The sequence below is a fragment of the Heterodontus francisci genome, chromosome 6 (genome assembly GCF_036365525.1).
Source record: "Heterodontus francisci isolate sHetFra1 chromosome 6, sHetFra1.hap1, whole genome shotgun sequence".
In the NCBI taxonomy this organism is placed as follows: Eukaryota; Metazoa; Chordata; class Chondrichthyes; order Heterodontiformes; family Heterodontidae; genus Heterodontus; species Heterodontus francisci.
In genome coordinates this window covers 26,154,970-26,175,148 of record NC_090376.1, presented here as the reverse complement: position 1 = coordinate 26,175,148, position 20,179 = coordinate 26,154,970, and the positions used below count along the sequence as shown (strand labels likewise).

The window sequence follows — 20,179 nt, the reverse complement described above, 5'->3', positions numbered from 1 at the left end:
ATTCCTTTAAACTTTATGAGAAACTGTTACTTTTTTATGGAATATTTTATTGCTGTTACTTCAGAGAAAGTTTTAAGTATTTTTATTTTAAAAGTTTGATTAAATGTGGTATTCTCTTATATAAAAGACTTCTTTTCTTTTGGGCCTCCTTATCTCGAGAGACAATGGATACGCGCCTGGAGGTGGTCAGTGGTTTGTGAAGCAGCGCCTGGAGTGGCTATAAAGGCCAATTCTGGAGTGACAGGCTCTTCCACAGGTGCTGCAGAGAAATTTGTTTGTTGGGGCTGTTGCACAGTTGGCTCTCCCCTTGCGCCTCTGTCTTTTTTCCTGCCAACTACTAAGTCTCTTCGACTCGCCACAATTTAGCCCTGTCTTTATGGCTGCCCGCCAGCTCTGGCGAATGCTGGCAACTGACTCCCACGACTTGTGATCAATGTCACACGATTTCATGTCGCGTTTGCAGACGTCTTTATAATGGAGACATGGACGGCCGGTGGGTCTGATACCAGTGGCGAGCTCGCTGTACAATGTGTCTTTGGGGATCCTGCCATCTTCCATGCGGCTCACATGGCCAAGCCATCTCAAGCGCCGCTGACTCAGTAGTGTGTATAAGCTGGGGGTGTTGGCCGCTTCAAGGACTTCTGTGTTGGAGATATAGTCCTAATATATAAAAGACTGGTGTACAGTTATTAGCTCAGGACTGATGATTTGCAAGTGGTAGCCTCAAGCCTGTTTCTGTCTTTCATGGAAATGACCGCAGCCTCAGTTGGCAAGTAAACAGTTATCCAAACACAAACAAGTTTCAAAATGGTTTTCTTATTCCCAGGATGGTAGCTTAGCTTAAGGTACAACTTGATGGATATTAGAAACCCTCTAATACCTGAATCAAACAATCACCCTTTAGTAATGTCAACAACCATTAGACAGAATAGGCTGGGGAAAAGAGGGCAATGCAGATAAACCCCACCTGACATTTATACTCCTTTCCAGCAGGAGTCATTGAAGGCGAATAAAGAAAGGCTTGCATTTATATAGCACCTTTCATAACCACAGGATGTCCCAAAGCACTGTAAAGCCTCACAGCTCCAGGGACCCGGGTTCGATTCTGGGTACTGCCTGTGTGGAGTTTGCAAGTTCTCCCTGTGTCTGCGTGGGTTTTCTCCGGGTGCTCCGGTTTCTTCCCACAAGCCAAAAGACTTGCAGGTTGGTAGGTAAATTGGCCATTATAAATTGTCACTAGTATAGGTAGGTGGTAGGGAAATATAGGGACAGGTGGGGATGTTTGGTAGGAATATGGGATTAGTGTAGGATTAGTATAAATGGGTGGTTGATGGTCGGCACAGACTCGGTGGGCCGAAGGGCCTGTTTCAGTGCTGTATCTCTAATCTAATCTAAATGTATCCTAGGCTGTTAAAAAGCCAATGAAGTACTTTTGAAGTGTAGGAAACACAGCAGCCAATTTGCACACAGCACTCGCACAAACAGCAATGTGACAACCAGATAATCTGTTTGTGATGTAGACTGAGGGATAATTATTGGTCAGGGCACCAGGGATAACTTTAAAATAGTAGCATGGGATCTTCCATGTTCACCTGGCAGATAGGGCCTCAGTGTAATGGCATATCTGAAAGACAGCACCTCTGACAGTGTAGCACTTCCTCAGTACTGTACTGGAGAGTCAACCTTGACTTTGGTGCTCAGGTCCCTGGAGTGGCTCAGAGACAAGAGTGCTACTAACTGAGTCCTGGCCGATGCAGGTTTAATACGCTCCCCACCTCCACCTGAATCCTTCAGCCTATAGGCACTGCTGCCCTGGCTAAGATCAGCTAACTTGTCACAGAATCTGTATGGTTCAGTACTAAGCCACATGGTGTACATAACCATTGATCTGTGTGGTATGTTTTAAAGGAATATTTTTAATTATTTGGGAGGATAATTTAGTCGGATAGCTAAAACCATGAATACAACGCTGAGGAAGTTATATTTATGTGGGGAAAGAGGTAGCTTCGATTTTGAGGTGTGAGGCAGTGGGCTGGTTTCCCCACAGTGTTGATCGCCTGTTTTTAATTGCAGCAGGAATTTACCAAGGTGGGATTTGAACTCTCAACTACAGCATTGCTGGTCCATTTCATAACCACTATATTATTATGCCTTATGTATCTTTAAGTGTTGTGTTTTGCACATATTGTCAGTAAGATTTAACTAAATTTTATTCTTAGTTATTGCCAAAGAAAACTATTTGCTGATAAACATTTGTGGAATCTTGCTGTGTGCAAAATGGCTCACGCCTCATTTGCCTGCATAACATACATTCCATAGCAAAACAGTAATTTATATTATATGAAGTGCTTTGATATATTTCTTTCCAAACCTCAACTGGTAAAAATATTACAACTTAGGACCAATGTTGTCTCCATTTTTATTTAACTCTCTATAAACCTCGTTTTGTGTAACCAGAGAAATCAACAGTGAATGTACATCATTGTGGAAAGTCATACGAACAACAACAACTTGCATTTATAAATAGCCTTTAATATAGGAAACATCCCAAGGCACTTCACGGAGGCATAATTAGACAAAAAAAAACAGACCTATTTCATACAAAGAACATATGGATTAAGCTGCCACAAAAGGCCATGCAGCTAAGTGTATAAATGAGTTCAAGAGATGGCTGCTAGACAAAGCAGTCACCAAGTAATCAGTAATTCATCTACAGCCAAGGACATCTGGTCTAGATGAACTGAGACTGTGCAGTGATCAGTAACTCTCAGAAATGTATGAGCATACTTACACTGTTTTGTTCTAAATAACTGTACAACAAGTGAATCTAGCAACATCAGTTTTAACAGCAAAATTCAACTGTACCAGTAAAAGAAATAACATTCATGATACTGCACATTATACACCAGGAGTTTTATTACGAAGTACATAGCTGGTAATAACTTCAGTTCTATATAAGAAACAAGCAGAAGGGAGAGGCTTTTTTTTTTAAACCCGAAAGATTGGGAACCCGTCAGTTGGCTTGCAGTGTTATCAGTACAGAGTGAAATTCAGGATCACTGGGTTGGATAAAACAGAAGGAATGGAATGAAGAAGGAATCCACCATCGACTGCTATTTTTATGACTTGTTGAACAAACATTTCCAGATTTTTGATTTGCTGATGAGATGGTGAAACATGGAGGCTTTTCCAACTTTGCATTCCACTTGTGTTACTTTCAAACCACTCTAGTGAAATAAATTTCAGATTCTCCAGGTTGGAACCTGCAAACACCTTGTCTCCATAGTAGAATTTGGAATTCAGGAGCTTCAGTAAGGCACACGAGGTGGAAAATGCTCGGATATTAACAACTTTTATGCTACCGGAGCCCACATTAAGAAATTGCGAGTCGTGAATGATGTTAAGCATTACATTCTTTTTTATTTTAGTAACCGGGGACTTGATCTTTTGCAAAGCCTCCAGCAGAGGTTGGATCTGGTAAAAATCAGCCTCTCTGCTCAGAAGATCCAGCTCTTGGAAATCATTTGGAAGGTCCAAGTGTGATGTTCGAAGGAAATTCAGGATGTATCGAAACATTTCTCCATCTCGGTCTATGAAGTAGTTTCCTTGCAGATCCTTGCTGGTAGACAATGTTCCACTAAACATTGAGCCAATCATCGATTCTGGATAGTGAGTTAAAGTCATCAGGGAAGTGGTGTATAACCTTCCCCCTACATTCAGCGTTATTGGTTCAGACATGTTGAAGTCTTTAACTTAACAATCTCTGTAAGTAAAATAAAAAGCATAATATGGGATCCGGGAAAAAAAATGAAGTTTAAAAAAAAACTTATCTGCCTTTATAGCTAGATCCCAGGCTGTTCCATCCTGGCACCAATAGTCTTGAATCATACAGAGGCAACTTCTGATCATTCTCTTTTTTAAAAAGGAATGTTAGTTAGTGTTAGCCATCAAGCACTCCCTGCTATAATATAGCATGATTAGGTGCAGATTACAGTTTCCTCAGTTATACTCTACAAAGTGGTCAGACTCAACCTCAGTTGCACACCCACTACTAAGGCAGCAAGACATCTTATTTCCCATTTCAGACACCTTTCCTCCTATGGAATTTAAGAGAAGTTCGGAACAGTTTTGTGGTGTGGGCCCTTCTCGCTAGAACTGGATTGAGAATTACTGAACCTAATCTAGTTTTCATCAACATCCACCACATCTGAACTTGTAGCACTATTTTCCAGATGGCGACTAGGAGTAGAAACCCGAATAATTTTCCTATCCCTAACCAAGAAGCACTGAGGCAAATTGTCGTACTCGTACCACTATCCTAGCTGAGAATAGTTAACATAGTATGAAACAGGACAATCCCCAGGGCCTTCCTGGTCTGAATGTCTTAGCTACTCACATGGATATACTCAGTGACCCACAGAGAGATCTTAAAATTGGCCAGTCAAACACACCTGGTTAACTTTAAAGTGACAAACACCACACAGGAAATTTCGAAGCTCTTAGAGATGTGAAGTATTGTTGCATCACTAAAAACAAAATAAGACATAACAATTTGAAATTATAGATCCCAATTTACTTTGGATGTCAAAAGAAACTGATTGCTAAACATATTTATAACATTATTATTGTTTCCACAAATTTGAGTTCAATTTTAAAAGGGATGCACTGGTCGCATTTCAAAAATATATCAATTCCTGTGTGTACTTTTAAAAATGTCTTTGGTTGTACTGTATCAATGCTGAAATGGTAGGTCAGTCAGCAGCTCCAGCACTTTTAGTTTCTCATAGCTGTATCTTGGCTTTCTAAATCCCACTAAAATCTAGTTCCATAACCATGTATCTCATTCTGGTGGCATTTTGCTTTGTGAAATTGACACAAAACTACTTTGCTAATGATTTTTAAACAGTGTGTGGAATAAATACAGACAGCCATTCTGTACCATCTTATTTCCTGCCACAACGGATCTGGCCTGAATGATTTACAAAACTGAGGAAAAGCACCACGGAGTAGCGAGAGGGCATTTACGTACAGAATTTTCTATATGCGGCCATGTAACTAGACTGAAATACAAAGTGTCAGCCTACAGCTATCGTTGGACAGCAAAAGAAAATCAGAGCACGGGTCAAGACAATACTATGTAAACAATCACAGCATATATAGAATTGAGATGGGCGGCACAGTGGCGCAGTGGTTAGCACCGTAGCCTCACAGTTCCAGCGACCCGGGTTCAATTCTGGGTACTGCCTGTGTAGAGTTTGCAAGTTCTCCCTGTGTCTGCGTGGGTTTTCACCGGGTGCTCCGGTTTCCTCCCACAGCCAAAGACTTGCAGGTTGATAGATAAATTGGCAATTATAAATTGTCCTTAGTATAGGTAGGTGGTAGGGGAATATAGGGACAGGTGGGGATGTGGTTGGAATATGGGATTAGTGTAGGATTAGTATCAATGGGTGGTTGATGGTCGGCACAGACTCGGTGGGCCGAAGGGCCTGTTTTGGTGCTGTATCTCTAAAAAAAATATAAAAGTTATATAAACAAACTGGTGTTTTAGTTTTCAAACTCGTTATTCCTAAAAAAAAAACCCATTGAGTTCAACATCTAAAACCATGGCAATGTACTTTAATGGATTTCATTAAAAGCCTATGAAAGGCCTAAAAAAGGTACTAACTGCATCTTCAAAACCATGTACTTGGAAAATTCTTCAACTATACCTTTTATCGCTATGAAAACTTCAGAATAATCTGCATTTAACAGCTGTCCCTACCTTATAAGGCACGAACAAAAGCAAACAGTCACACCCCAGAACACAAAAACACTTCAAAATAGTTGAGATCTACAGACCTGTTTAAACCTTGTATTCTCTTCCTTAAATATTATTCCAATGTTTATCTTCTCTCTGTCATCTCATTGTAACAAGATCACCCAGTTAGTTCAATATAATTCCAAGTTTTATGGAAAATGAGTAGAAAACAGATAATGTGTACTGCAGATGTTCCTTACCTTCAAATCTAAAAGGTTGTACAGCACATAGCATTCTGGGAAATGTGGTTTTATTACCCCCAGAATGCATTTCGGCCTGTATCATTTGAAAACAAACCTGTTGTACAGGAATTTTGTCACATGTTTTTTCTTAGTCATTCACAGGATACGGGCATCGTTGGCTAAGCCAGCATTTATTGCCCATCCCTAATTCCCCTGGAGACGGTGGTGGTGAGCCGCCTTCTTGAATTGCTGCAGTCCGGGTGGTGAGAGTATTCCCATAGTGCTGTTAGGGAGGGAGTTTCAGGATTTTGACTCAGTGATAGTGAAGGAGCGGCAATATATTTCTAGGAAACAAAGAGTAGTGGTTAATGGATGTTTTTACGGGTTGGAGGAAGGTTTGTAGTGCAGTTCCTCAGGGGTCAGCATTGGGACCCTTGCTTTTCCTGATATATATTGATCTCAAGCGGCGCTTGAGATGGCTTAGCCATGTGAGCCGCATGGAAGATGGCAGGATCCCCAAATACACATTGTACAGCGAGCTCGCCACTGGTATCAGACCCACCGGCCGTCCATGTCTCCGCTTTAAAGACGCCTGCAAACGCGACATGAAATCCTGTGACATTGATCACAAGTCGTGGGAGTCAGTTGCCAGCGTTCGCCAGAGCTGGCGGGCAGCCATAAAGGCGGGGCTAAAGTGTGGCGAGTCGAAGAGATTTAGTAGTTGGCAGGAAAAAAGAGAGGCGCAAGGGGAGAGCCAACTGTGTAACAGCCCCGACAAACACATTTTTCTGCAGCACCTGTGGAAGAGCCTGTCACTCTAGAATTGGCCTTTATAGCCACTCCAGGCGCTGCTCCACACACCACTGACCACCTCCAGGCGCTTACCCATTGTCTCTCGAGATAAGGAGGCCAAAGAAGAAGATTGATGACATAGACCTTGGTGTACAATTTCAAAGTTTGCAGATGATACGAAACTTGGAAGGATTGTGAACTGTGAGGAGGATAGTGTAGAACTTCAAAAGGACATAGACAAGTTGGTGGACTGTGGCAGATGAAGTTCAATGCAGAGAAATGTGAAGTGATTCATTTTGGTAGGAAGAACATGGAGAGACAATATGGAACAAAGGGTACAATACCAAAGGGGGTGCAGGAGCAGAGGAACCTGGGTGTATATATGCATAAGTCATTGAAGGTAGCAGGACAGGTTGAGAGACCGGTTAATAAAGCATACAGTTTCCTAGGCTTTATTAATAGGGGCATAGAGTACAAGAGCAAGGAGGTTGTGTTGAACTTCTTGTACGAGACACTAGCTCGGCCTCAGCTGGAGTATTGCGTCCAATTCTGGGCGCCGCACTTTAGGAAAGATGTGAGGGCATTGGAGAGAGTACAGAAAAGATTCACGAGAATGGTTCCAGGGATGAGGAACTCCAGTTATGAAGATAGATTGGAGAAATTAGGACAGTTTTCCTTGGAGAAGGCGGAGAGGTGATTTGATAGAGATATTCAAAATCATGAGAGGTCTGGACAGAGTAGATAGAGAGAAACTGTTCCCAATCGTGAAAGGATCGAGAACGAGAGGGCACAAATTTAAAGTACTTGGTAAGAGAAGCAAAAATGACATGAGGAAAAACTTTTTCACGCAGCAAATGGTTAAGATTTGGAATGTGCTGCCTGAGAGAGTGGTGGAGGCAGGTTCAATTGAAGCATTGAAAAGGGAATTAGATTGTTATATGAGGAAGAACGTGCAGGGTTACGGGGAGAAGGCGGGGGAATGGAACTGAGGGAATTGCTCTTTCAGAGAGCCAGTGTGGACATGATGGGCCGACTGGCCTCTTTCTGCACTGTAACATTTCTGTGATTCTGTGAAATCAGGATGGTGTGTGACTTGCAGGGAAACTTGAAGATGGTGGTGTTCCCGTGCGCTGCTACCCTTGTTCTTCTTGGTGGTAAAGGTCACGGGTCTGGAAAATGCTGTCGAAGAAACCTTGGTGAATTGCTGCAGTGCATCTTATAGATGGTACACACTGCAGCCACAATGCACCAGTGGTGGAGGGAGTGAACATTTAAGGTGGTGGAGGGTTGTCCATCGTGCAGGTTATTTTTTCCTGGTTGGTGTCGAGCTTAGAGTGTTGTAAGAACTGCACTCATCCAGGCAAGTGGAGGATATTCCATCACACTCCTGACTTGTGCCTTGTAGATGGTGTGAAGGCTTTGGGGAGTCGGGAGATGAGTCACTCGCTACAGAATACCCAAGCTCTGTTTTGAATCTTTTAACTGCAGTTTTTCCCCAAAAATTGCTTTCCACTCCGTTAACTACTCTATTTTCCTTTATCAGCCTCCTACTCAGCACCAACTGCCTTTCCTCTGTTCTGTATAATGCTTTAGAAATAATACAGCTGCTTTCAGATCTAATTTCTCAGTCTTTAATCATTACCGTGGCATAAAACAATCCAAAGCCAACAGTAAGATTTTAACAAATACAGATGATGGCAATCGTTAATAGAAAAAGACAATGCTGCTGGAAATATGTAGTAAGTGGGTCAGTGTTACTTCAGTATTTTCTGTTTTTAATTTAAAATTAGACACTCTACCTCTACAGGGGTACAATACACATTGACCCCCACCACGTGTTCATGGGATGAGAGTGTCACTGGCATTTATTGTGCATCCTTAATTATCCTTGAGAAGGTGGTGGTGAGCTGCCTTCTTGAACCACTTTCCAGAAACTACAATAAAAATAAATTACACTTGCACACTATATTTTTACACAAATATTTGAGTATATAACTGATGACTTCAAATATTCCTAATGGATAACAATTACATTATTTTGAATCAAGCCCATCCCCATACAGACCCTTTATATTTCCATATTCCCTATAGAAAATAACTACTTCATGCTGCCTGGGCCTTTTTTGCAGTTTTTATGAATGTGGCACAGTAGGTTATAAGAAAAAAGTTTTTATAAAACTCATCTTTGAATAAAAGTTGCACAAAACAAAACTAGATGTATTTTGGCTTGATTCAAGCTACCAGTTGGTAGGTTCAGCAGCACTAAATTCAAGTTTGTCAGGGTGCATTGACATAAAAAAATCAACAGGAACTAAAAATTACATAATTCCCTTAACTTGCTCACAAAGAGCATTCCATTTGTTATGCAGCTCATTGTCCTGGGGACAAACCCTTAAATGGGCATTTGCCAAAACCATTGTTTCAGTCGGGCAAAACCTGTTGCCAATAAGGTCTGAAGCTAATTGGTCACACATTGCAGATGGTAGCCTATCAGTAAACACTTCAATATTGCAGCTTTCAATTGTGCCACGATTGATGCACATGTTCAATTTAACTTCTGCCCCGGATAAATTATGGTCCACGGAGAAAGAGTGGCTGATACTGAACTTGGGCGTTCTTCCATAGATCCAGTCCCAGCTTTTAAGTTCCTGGGTAAATTTGTCAATTCCTGGTAACATCAAATTGTATTTAGGGTCTATGAGTCTGGGTTGGCTTTGGAGACTGTGGCACCTTGCATACTCCGCTGCAATGGCATCCATCAATATGTCACAAGTGAGAGTGGGATCCTCTTCACAGAGGTTTTTCACAGTGGCAGGTATACTAGGGGTAGCGTTGCTTTTTAGACCTTGGTGTGGAGAGTGGAGCACAGAGGACAACAGAGACCTGTCTGAGTTGCAAAGCAAGGTGCAATGGTGGTAAGCAGAGGTCCTCCCAATCTTGGAGGCAGTGCCTGAGATCTTAAAGACACCGTTGAGCAGCAGGTCGTACCTGTCTGTGGCCAAGATATCCAGGTGGGGTCGGATCTTCTTCAGGGCAGAGATAACCAGCTCCAAGTTGCCACGTCTGTCGTACCTCTTCTTGGAGGTGAAGAAGGTCAGGTTGATGTTGCCCAGGTCATGGTACACGGTGCCTCCCCCGCTCCTCCTCCGGCTCAGTTGGACTCCTTGGTCCCTCATGAGTTTCAGGTTGCATTCCTGCCAGGGGTTCTGGTGGCGACCGATCACCACAGCTGGGCAATTCCTCCACAGCAGAAGCACCTCCCGGTCCTGGCGCTGCACGTACTCATGTAACCAGTCCTCCAGCGCTAGGTTCTCGTAAACATCAGTGGACACGGACTGCAGGAGCAGGGCACCGCCGCCCCGGGGCTCATCCAAAGCGGCCAGAGTGGTGTAGCGAGCAGGGGAAAGCGCTCTCCACACTGCCCGGAATCCACCATTCAGTAAGGGCATCGCGTCGCTGCAAAATACAAACTAACGATAAAACTAAATGTAATGCATGAGTGACGATAGGGAGCACTCGCTCCTGCAATCTGAATGTCCGAAGCATTGACTCACCTGATCACTTTAAGCTACCTCCCTTCGGCCCAAACCCTCATGCACTGTTTGTCATTGCAATGGGAGAGGAACTTCTGGGTAACATCGGGTGGATATTTTCCCTGCCTCTCCCTCACAGCGCCATCTACAACACGGAGGTGCCGCTCAACAAGGTTCCTGTAGGTTTAATAGAGGGCTTGCACGCTCCAACTGGATTCTGGGATGGTCCCACTTCCATGACTGGGAGAGAACCATTGGCAAATCCAATAGTCTGCTGGACTCTGAAGAGACAACGTGAAGGCGGGGGAAGGAGATAGAGGGAAAAACAGGGTAAATGAGATAAAAGTTGTTCGTTATAATTCCTACATTACAACAGTGACTTCAGATAATGTACCAAAGGTTGGTGGAGTTGCGGATAATGCTGAGGATTGTCAGAGGATACAGCAGGATATAGATCGGTTGGAGACTTGGGCAGAGAAATGGCAGATGGAGTTTAATAGGGACAAATGTGAGGTAATGCATTTTGGAAGGTCTAATGCAGGTGGGAGGTATACAGTAAATGGCAGAACCCTTAGGGGTATTGACAGGCAGAGAGATCTGGGCGTACAGGTCCACAGGTCACTAAAAGTGACAACGCAGGTGGATACGATAGTCAAGAAGGCATACGGCATGCTTGCCTTCATCGGTCAGGGCATAGAGTATAAAAATTGGCAAGTCATGTTGCAGCTGTACAGAACCTTAGTTAGGCCACACTTAGAATATTGCGTGCAATTCTGGTCGCCACACTACCAGAAGGACGTGGAGGCTTTCGAGAGGGTACAGAGGAGGTTTACCAGGATGTTGCTTGGTCTGGAGGGCATAAACTATGAGGAGAGGTTGGAAAAACTCGGATTGTTTTCACTGGAACGATGGAGGTGGAGGGGCAACATGATAGAGGTTTACAAAGTTATGAGCGGCATGGACAGAGTGGATGGTCAGAAGCTTTTTCCCAGGGTGGAAAAGTCAGTTACTAGGGGACATATGTTTAAGGTGCGAGGGGCAAAGTTTAGAGGGGATGTGCGAGGCAAATTTTTTACACAGAGGGTGGTAAGTGCCTGGAACTTGCTGCCAGGGGAGGTGGTGGAAGCAGATACGATAGCGACGTTTAAGAGACATCTTGACAAATATATGAATAGGAAGGGAATAGAGGGATATGGGCCCCGGAAGTGCAGAAGGTGTTAGTTTAGGCAGGCATCAAGATTGGCGCAGGCTTGGAGGGCTGAATGGCCTGTTCCTGTGCTGTACTGTTCTTTGTTTGTTTGTTATTAGATATTGTTTCATTTCAATATACATAAATACAGCAAACTAGTACATTAACAAGCTAGAAATATACCATATTTTATCTTTCCCCTATATTGAAGAATGACATTTTGGTAATATGATCAAGGGGCCCATACAAACCATTTGCTTGAATTCAAAATAAGCTTAAAGTTTCAAAATCATCCTAAGGTATCCATTCTTTTATTTTATGTGATGTTAATGGAACTGTATCATTCCATATTGGTAGATTTTGTCTCTTGAAGTTGAAGTGATACCAAGTTTCCATTTATAACAAGTTCTGTTTTGGTTTTCACAAATGTTATGGGCGGCACAGTGGCGCAGTGGTTAGCACCGCAGCCTCACAGCTCCAGTGACCCGGGTTCAATTCTGTGGAGTTTGCAAGTTCTCCCTGTGTCTGCGTGGGTTTCCTCCGGGTGCTCCGGTTTCCTCCCACAGCCAAAAGACTTGCAGGTTGATAGGCAAATTGGCCATTATAAATTGCCCCTAGTATAGGTAGGTGGTAGGGGAATATAGGGACAGGTGAGGATGTGGTAGGAATATGGGATTAGTGTAGGATTAGTATAAATGGGTGGTTAATGGTTGGCACAGACTCGGTGGGCCGAAGGGCCTGTTTCAGTGCTGTATCTCTAAATCTAAAAAAAATCTATTTACTGTACAATTATTGGGGGTGAGTTTTATTTACTGATGTATCATGTCTAAATCCTAAAAACCTGGTGCTAGTCCTGTCTGAACAATAAAGAGCTAATAGCATTCAAATTTCCTGGGTCAGCATATTTGTAATAATTATTAATGGATCCAGGTGTGGCCCTCAGTAGGGGTAGGTTCCAAACTAGAGGTGGGAGTGGAAAACTGTAAGATTTTAAATAATTGGAACAATTAAACGAAAGTGTCACAATGGTTGGAAAAACATTCTAAAATATTCTAGAAAGGGTGAAAAGGCATTACTACCAACTAGCAGCTCAAAGCTCAAGGAGAGGGGATAGAAGTGACACCCAAAGAGTAAGCTGCAGGTAGGTTCAAGGTGGCAACTGTCACTGGCTGTGCCAACCCAATGGTGGATGTTAGTAAATAGGTGTGTTTACAGCAGAGTAGCACAGCTCTGTTAACCAGACCATTGAAAACCACCTCCTTACAGCCATTATCAAATAAGTGTGATGATGCTTGAAAATATGATTGGTGCATCTTGGCAGATGCAGCCAAACTAGCTGTGCTGGCTGATGATCACCTTGACATGCCTTCTTTCATGCAATAACATGACATGCTGTGATGAATGGTTCTGAAAAACAAACTAGTAGAACAGTTCTTCAGGCATGTATCTGTGCTATCGAGCCTGGTGTCATAACCTAGCTTGACATTTGGAACTACCATATGCACTAATCATCTATTAAGAAAAGGTCCAGTCACCTTTGATTGCAGATGTAAGTGTATGGATACTAATGGGTGGTCTAGAATACCTCTTGTGCGAACCAGTCTCCTGGCACCTCTTCTATTATAAAAACCTCAGATGGAGGGATTCCCATTAGAAAACTTACTCATGCAAGTAACAGCACTGGAGCCAAAAAAAAATTCAAAGCCATTGGCACAAAAACTCACAATAACCAGGAGATGACCAAAAAGGGAAGGGAAGGGGTGGGGAAACAACAACATTTTGAATAAATGGGTCTGCACTGGTCTCAAAACCGCTCAATTATATTTCTTTCTGACCCTTTAAACCTTCCATTTGTTCCTCAGTGCTGATCAAATACAAATGCGCATCCTATAGAAATGCTGTAGCCATATGTGAGAGACATCATAATGGTGTCTATATGTCATTAGCCTAATATAATAAAGCCCCTCCCTATTCTAAGTGGGAAGTGGGGGCTTGCTCCACATGCCCATATGATTGCTGGAAATGTCTGTTAAGCCCCAAAATGGTGGCGACCCAGCATTTCTAATATTGCAATGGTACAACTGGAAAAGTTAGAAAAAGGAAAGAGATACCTAGTTCTGCTGAAATTTTACACCACCCGACGAGCCGGATGGTGGTGAAGGGGTAGTGTAAAATTGAGCAAGAGACTCCGGGAGGCCTTTCCGGCCCGCTCCCGCCTCCGCCCCAGTTTACGTGGGCGCGGGGCTAGGGGGGTTGGGTGGCGATAAACGGGCTGCCCACCCCAGGCCAATCAAGGTCCTTAAGTGGCCACTTAACGGCCACTTAAGGGCCTTTGCCCACCTCCATGGGTATTTTACCCGTAGCAAGTCGGTGTCCAGGAGACGTGAAAGGCCGCCTAGTGATACTTGGCGGCCTCTCAGTGCACCGTGGTGGGGGGGGGGGGTGCCTGACAATTGGGCACAGGGTGCCCTCTTCCCCCCAAACGACCACCCTTGCCTCGCCGGGGCATGACCAGTTTCCCCGGCAAGGCAACCCTAACTTCTCCGCAGTCCTGGTTCCATGTCCTCGGTTGGGCTGCAGTCCCAGGAGTGACCACCACTTCTGGTGGCGCTGCTGGGACTAAGAGCTGCTGGCCCGATGATTGGCTGGCAGCTCAATGAGGCGGGACGTCCTCCCTCAAGCAGGTGGAAGTCCCACCTTGGAACAATTAAAGCCTGGGGACCCATAAAATGCAGAACGGATTCCTGGACTGGGCGGAAGCAGGTTTGCCACCAACCTTTACGTCGGTGGCCTGCTTCCATCTACTTGAGGTAAAATCTAGCCCTACATGTCTGAAATGACAATGACTTCCAGTATTTGTAGTTTTTTTTCTTTTTAATTTACTTAGTGGTTAGCTTGCCCCCTTCCTGACCTACTGTTTCAGGAAAAATATTTGCATCAGAGTTGACCAATGATAGCTGACTGAAACATACTATGATTGCAGATGTAAGATGATTTTCCAGAATTCCTTAGATTCAGGAATGGTCCCATCAGATTGGAAGTTGGCAAATGTTACACCCTTTTCAAGAAAGGAGGTAGAGAGAAAATAGGGAACAACAGGCCAGTTCACCTAACATCAGTCGGTGGAAAGATGCTGGAAACTATTATAAAGGAAGTCTTAACATTGCACTTGGAAAAGCATAGTATGTTTAGAACAAGTTAGCATGGTTTTACTAAAGGGAGATCCTGTTTGACAAATTTATTAGAGTTTTTTGAGGATGTAACTAGTAGGGTAGGTAAAGGGGAACTAGTAGATGTAGTATAACTGGATTTTCAAAAGGCTTTTGATAAGGTGCCACATAAAAGATTAATAGGCAAGATAAGGGCTCATGGTGTTGGGGTAATATATTAGCATGGATAAAGGATTGATTAACAGACAGGAAGTAGGGAGTGAGCATAAATGGGGCATTTTTAAGTTGGCAGGCAGCAAATAGTGGGGTGCAGCAAGGATCAGTGCCGGGGCCTCAGCTATTTACACTCTATATTAATGACTTGGATGAAGAGACAGAGAGTAATGTATCTACGATTGCAGATGATACAAAGCTCAGTGGAAAGGTAAGCTGCGGGGAGGACATAAAGAGGCTGCAAAGAGATATAGACGGGTTAAGTGAGTGGGCAACAAGATGGCAAATAGAATATAATGTAGGGAAGTGTGAAGTTGTTCACTTTGGTCATAACAATAGAAAAGCAGAATATTTTTTAAAAGGTGTGAAACTGATAAGTGTTCAGAGACACTTGGGTGTACTCGTACAAGGAACACACAAAGTTAACATGCAGGTGCAGCAGGCTATTAGGAAGGCAAATGGCATGTTGGCCTTTATTGTAAGGGAATTGGAGTACAGGAATAAAGAAGTCTTACTAAAGTTGTACCGGGCTTTAGTGAGACTGCACCTGGAATATTGTGTGCAGTTTTGATCTCCACATTTAAGAAATTATATACTTGCACTAGAGGCGGTGCAGCAAAGATTTACTAAATTGGTCCGTGTGATGAGGGGGTTGACCTATGATGAGAGGCTGAGCAAATTGAGCCGATATTCTCTGGCGTTTAGAAGAATGACAGGCGATCTAATTGAGACATACAAGATTCTTAAAGGGCTTGGTAGGGTAGAAGCTGAGCGATTGTTCCCACTGGTCAGGGAATCTAGAACACGGGGATACAGTCTCAGGATAAGGGGTCAATCATTCAGGACTGAGATGAGGAGAAATTACTGCACTCAAAGGGTTGTGAATCTTTGGAATGCTCTACCTCAGAGGGTTGTGGGTGCTCCATCATTGAATACATTTAAGGCTGGGATAGATAGATTTTTGGTCTCGCAGGGAATCAAGGGATATGGGGAGTGGGCAGGAAAGTGGAATTGAAGCCCATGATCAGCCATGTTTATATTGAATGGCGGAGCAGGCTCGATGGGCCATATGGTCTACTGCTGCTCCTATTTCTTGTGTTCTTGTGTATCACAAAAATATACAACATCAGATCTTTGCCTGGAATTTGATGTATCTGTTGCTTAATTGATTAATACTAAGCAATCAACTGATACATTTTTCTGAGTAAACAACTTTCCTCTGTTAATGGATCACTCTGACTTTAAGGGGGCGATTTTAACCTAATCTACCCATTGGGATAACGTATAACACTGGTTTACACCTTGCCTGAATTTACTTTCTACTGAAGTCAATGGAGAGTAATCTTTTACATATACCAGTGAATCACTTGTTGAGTAGGAGGACACATTGTTCCATGTCATAGACAATTAACATATAGAAATGCTTAGAAATAATTAAACTTCAAGATCTAATTGTCAGGATATTGAGAAATTAAAATTGTGCTTTTATTAGAGTATTGTGGGAGTGTAAGTGCTACTTCCCCTCTGCAGATTACTTTAAAACATTATAAATAATATTTACAACTATAATACATCAGTTAATTAATTCCACCACTGGCCTTTACAGCATTTTGCTTTGCAATCTCATTTATGTTGCTCAGCAACTATTTTGCATTTGAAGTTTCAAGCACAATATCAGAAATTCAGCAACAGCAAATCTCTATGCTAATAACACTTTGAGAATCTGTCTCCACAAATGCTAATAAGCTGAATTCAAAAGGATCCTCTAACACAATGGAGCATTTTGAAAACCATTTTGCCTCAGAGGAGAATAAAGCATGTAATTTGTAATTCACACAAAACAAGCGTTTGTTTAGATATTGCTGTTTCTAACTTGTTACATTCAGCTGGATCTGCGCAAAGCACCAAATATTTCTGATGAGTCCAAGAAAACTCTTGCATTCAGATATTGGAAACATGTCAACCTTCTATAACAGACTCAGTAATCTGATACTTGAGCTGGGCAGGTATTCAGTACTTCAGAGCACCATTGATTTTTTTCCCCCAGTAATATACCTTATTCATAAAATTTGTAAAAGTACATTACATACCACTCAAATTTGACCTTACATGAATTGCCATACAGATCAGTTTCTTCCAATACAATACATGAGGTGCTTCACAACACTCACCTTTACAGGTTATATTTACAAGGCACGTTTATACTTCATGTCAAACATTCTCTGGTGCATACACAGCCTGAGGGGTTTACACAGGTTCCATACCCTCAGTATACTATGGCCAGAGGGCCTTACACAGTGGCCTTTCCCAATTGAGCTTTTGCAGCGGCTGCCCCAAAATTTAGTGCGTCCCTCAGTACGTAGTCCTGGACCTTGGAATGTGTCAGACTGCAACACTTGGTCATCAACTACTCTTTGCACTGGAAGACCAGCAAGTTTTGGGCAGGCCAAAGAGCACTTTTCGCGGAGTTGATGTTCATCTCAATGTGTGTCCCTGGGAACAGCCCGTAGAGCACTGAGTCCTGCGTTACGGAGCTGCTTGTGGTGAACCCCGACAAAAAACATTCCATCTCTTTCCAGACCGGCTTTTTGAAAGCACATTCCAGAAGGAGCTGGACGATGGCCACCACAGCCACCTCAAGGGCACCGTTGATAATTGGCTAACCAACCTAGCTCATTAATGGATCTGGAGGGGGATGGGGTTTATAAGAACATATGAATTAAGAGCAGGAGTAGGCCACTCGACTCCTCGAGCCTGATCCACTATTCATCAATATCATGGCTGATCGGATTGTAAACTCAACTCTGCATTTCCACCTACCCCCAATAAGCTCTCACCCCCTTGCTTATCAAGAATCTATCTACCTCTGCCTTAAAAATATTCAAAGACTCTGCTTCCACCGCCTTTTGAGGGAGAGAGTTCCAAAGACTCATGACCCTCAGAAAGAAAAGCTTTCTCCTCATCTCTATCTTAAATGGACGACCCCTTATTTTTAAACAGTAACCCCTAGTTCTAGATTCTTCCACAAGAGAAAACAGCCTTCCACATCCACCCTGTCAAGACCCCTCAGGATCTTATGTGTTTCATTCAAGTCGTCTCTTACTCTTCGAAACTCCAGCAGATACAAACCTAGCCTGCCCAATCTTTCCTCACAAGACAACCCACCCATTCCAGGTATTAGACTAGTAAACCTTCTCTGAACTGCTTCCAATGCATTTACATCCTTCCTTAAATAAGGAGATCAATACTGTACACAGTACTCCAGATGTGGTCTCACCAGTGCCCTGTATAACGGTGACATAACCTTTGTAATCAATTCCCCTTGCAATAAATGATAACATTCTATTAGCTTTCTTAATTACTTGCTGTACCTGCATACTAACCATTTGTGATTCATGCACTATGGCACCCAGATCCCTCTGCATCTCAGAGCTCTGCAATATCTCGCCATTTAGATAATATGTTTTTTTATTCTTCCTGCCAAAGTGGACAATTTCACATTTTCCCTCAGTATACTCCATTTGCCAGATCTTTTCTCACTCACTTAACCTTAGCTTCTGATATCCCTGCAGGCCAACGCCATATGGTCATCCTAGGTTTTGCATGGGAACACAGTCACCACACAGACTGCAGAAGGTCAAGAAGAAGGCCTTCCATCATCTTCGGAAGGGAAACCAAGGATGGGCAGTGAATGTTACTCATGCCAGAAATGCCAGCACCTTGAGAATGAAAAGAAAAATTGTGCCACAAAAACACCTGCCAGATAAACCAGTATGCAATGTACCACTGAATCCATCAGGTCACTGACACCAAGTTTAAAAGGACAAATAACTTTATCACCTACTCCAAGGAGGAGCAGCGCAAAATGAGAGAATCCACAACTTGGTCAGGCTGGCAGAATCCCCAGGTCTTAGTGCTAATTGATGTCACTCATCTGGCTCCTTCTATTAATCCAGAGGCATTCATGAACAGGAATGGTTTCACTCAGCAAATGTCCAGCTTTTTGTAACCATAATTATCAAAGCATCCAGGCTGATGCCAGATATCCAGATGTTGACTATACAGCCACATATGGTGCCCAAAATTATTTATACTAATGCAGTTTGCAGAAGCACTGATTCACAGCAGAGAGAGAAAGCTCGGGGGAAGGAGCTGCAAATGATCCAAAACAGAGGAACCTGTTCAGAACTTGACATCGCCATTAATCGAAACACACATTACCTAGAAGGTCATTTCCCATTTTACTTAAAAGGCCATTTTCACCCAACACATCATCAACATTTATAATGAATTCCCACTACCCTTCAGCCACCATCACTGCACAGCCAGGTATATCCTACAATATAAATTGCAATGGACCTCTAAGTAATCCTTGCAATCATTTCAACTATATTTTTTTTGTGTTGTGTGTTTTATTGTGTAGTGGGCTCAAATTTATCTGCCGTTCATATGGCGGTGTGGGAGGTGGGAGTGGTGTCCTGCTACCGAATTCGAATGTTCCTTCGAGGTGCTACTCTCGTGGGAAAAGGAAATGATGTACCCAGCTGCTGAATATCTCTTTGGGGCACCTGCAATTGCAAGCACCATTTGTGCTGCTGCTATGATTGCCTGGGACTGTTTGCCTTTCAGAATAGGAAGAGTCATTTGAGTGGGCCAGCTGGGTGTGCAACAACTCTTTCATCTCTGTTCCTTGTGCTATGACTCTGATGCTGAATGTAGCCTCAGCATATTCAGCCAGGAGTGGGGTAAAGACTTAGAGCTGCTTTGAGGTCAAGGAAACTCTGCATCAAGGTTCTATCCAAATGACCTTCCAGCATGGAGAATCTTATAAGGATTAGCAATAATACTGTAGAGGAGGAATTCCTGGAGTGCATACATGATGGTTTTTTGGACCAATACGTTGAGGAACCATCTACAGAACAGGCCATCCTAGACTGGGTATTGTGTAATGAGAAAGGATTAGTTAACAATCTTGTTGGCAGGGTCCCTTGGGGAAGAGCGACCATAACATAATAGAATTCTTTATTAAGATGGAGAGTGAGAGAGTTGATTCCGAGACTAGGGTCCTGAATCTAAATAAAGGAAACTATGAAGGTATGAGGCGTGAGTTGGCTATGATAGATTGGGGAACGTTACTTAAAAGGTTGATAGTGGATAGGCAATGGCTAGCATTTAAAGAGTGCATGGATGAAATACAACAATTGTTTGTTACTGTCTGGTGCAAAAATAAAGCAGGAAGGGTGGCTCAACCATGGCTTACAAAAGAAATTAGGGATACTAATAGATCCAAGGAGGAGAAATCT

General features: G+C 42.9%; 2 protein-coding genes across 4 annotated transcripts; both read right to left on the bottom strand.

Moving 5' to 3' along the window:
- Positions 1–3,033: 3,033 nt before the first annotated feature.
- LOC137371565 (BTB/POZ domain-containing protein KCTD21-like) lies at positions 3,034–3,657 on the bottom strand. The gene has a single exon (XM_068034403.1). It carries the CDS (start codon positions 3,655–3,657, stop codon positions 3,034–3,036), a length of 624 nt encoding a protein of 207 aa, XP_067890504.1.
- Positions 3,658–3,744: 87 nt separating this feature from the next.
- Positions 3,745–10,448, bottom strand: lipt1 (lipoyltransferase 1). Of its 3 annotated transcripts, XM_068033360.1 has the most exons (4): positions 10,326–10,448; positions 9,760–10,227; positions 4,452–4,526; positions 3,745–3,763 (listed from the first exon to the last, which is right to left on the bottom strand). In XM_068033360.1, the coding sequence occupies exons 2-4, from the start codon at positions 10,218–10,220 to the stop codon at positions 3,754–3,756; spliced, it is 546 nt and encodes a 181-aa protein (XP_067889461.1). In that variant the 5' UTR covers positions 10,221–10,227; positions 10,326–10,448; the 3' UTR covers positions 3,745–3,753. The 3 variants fall into 3 exon arrangements, with proteins under 3 accessions (XP_067889461.1, XP_067889460.1, XP_067889459.1); XM_068033359.1 differs by lacking the exons at positions 3,745–3,763; positions 4,452–4,526 and having other exon boundaries at positions 8,244–10,241; XM_068033358.1 differs by lacking the exons at positions 3,745–3,763; positions 4,452–4,526 and having other exon boundaries at positions 8,246–10,227.
- Between the last annotated feature and the right edge of the window lie 9,731 nt (positions 10,449–20,179).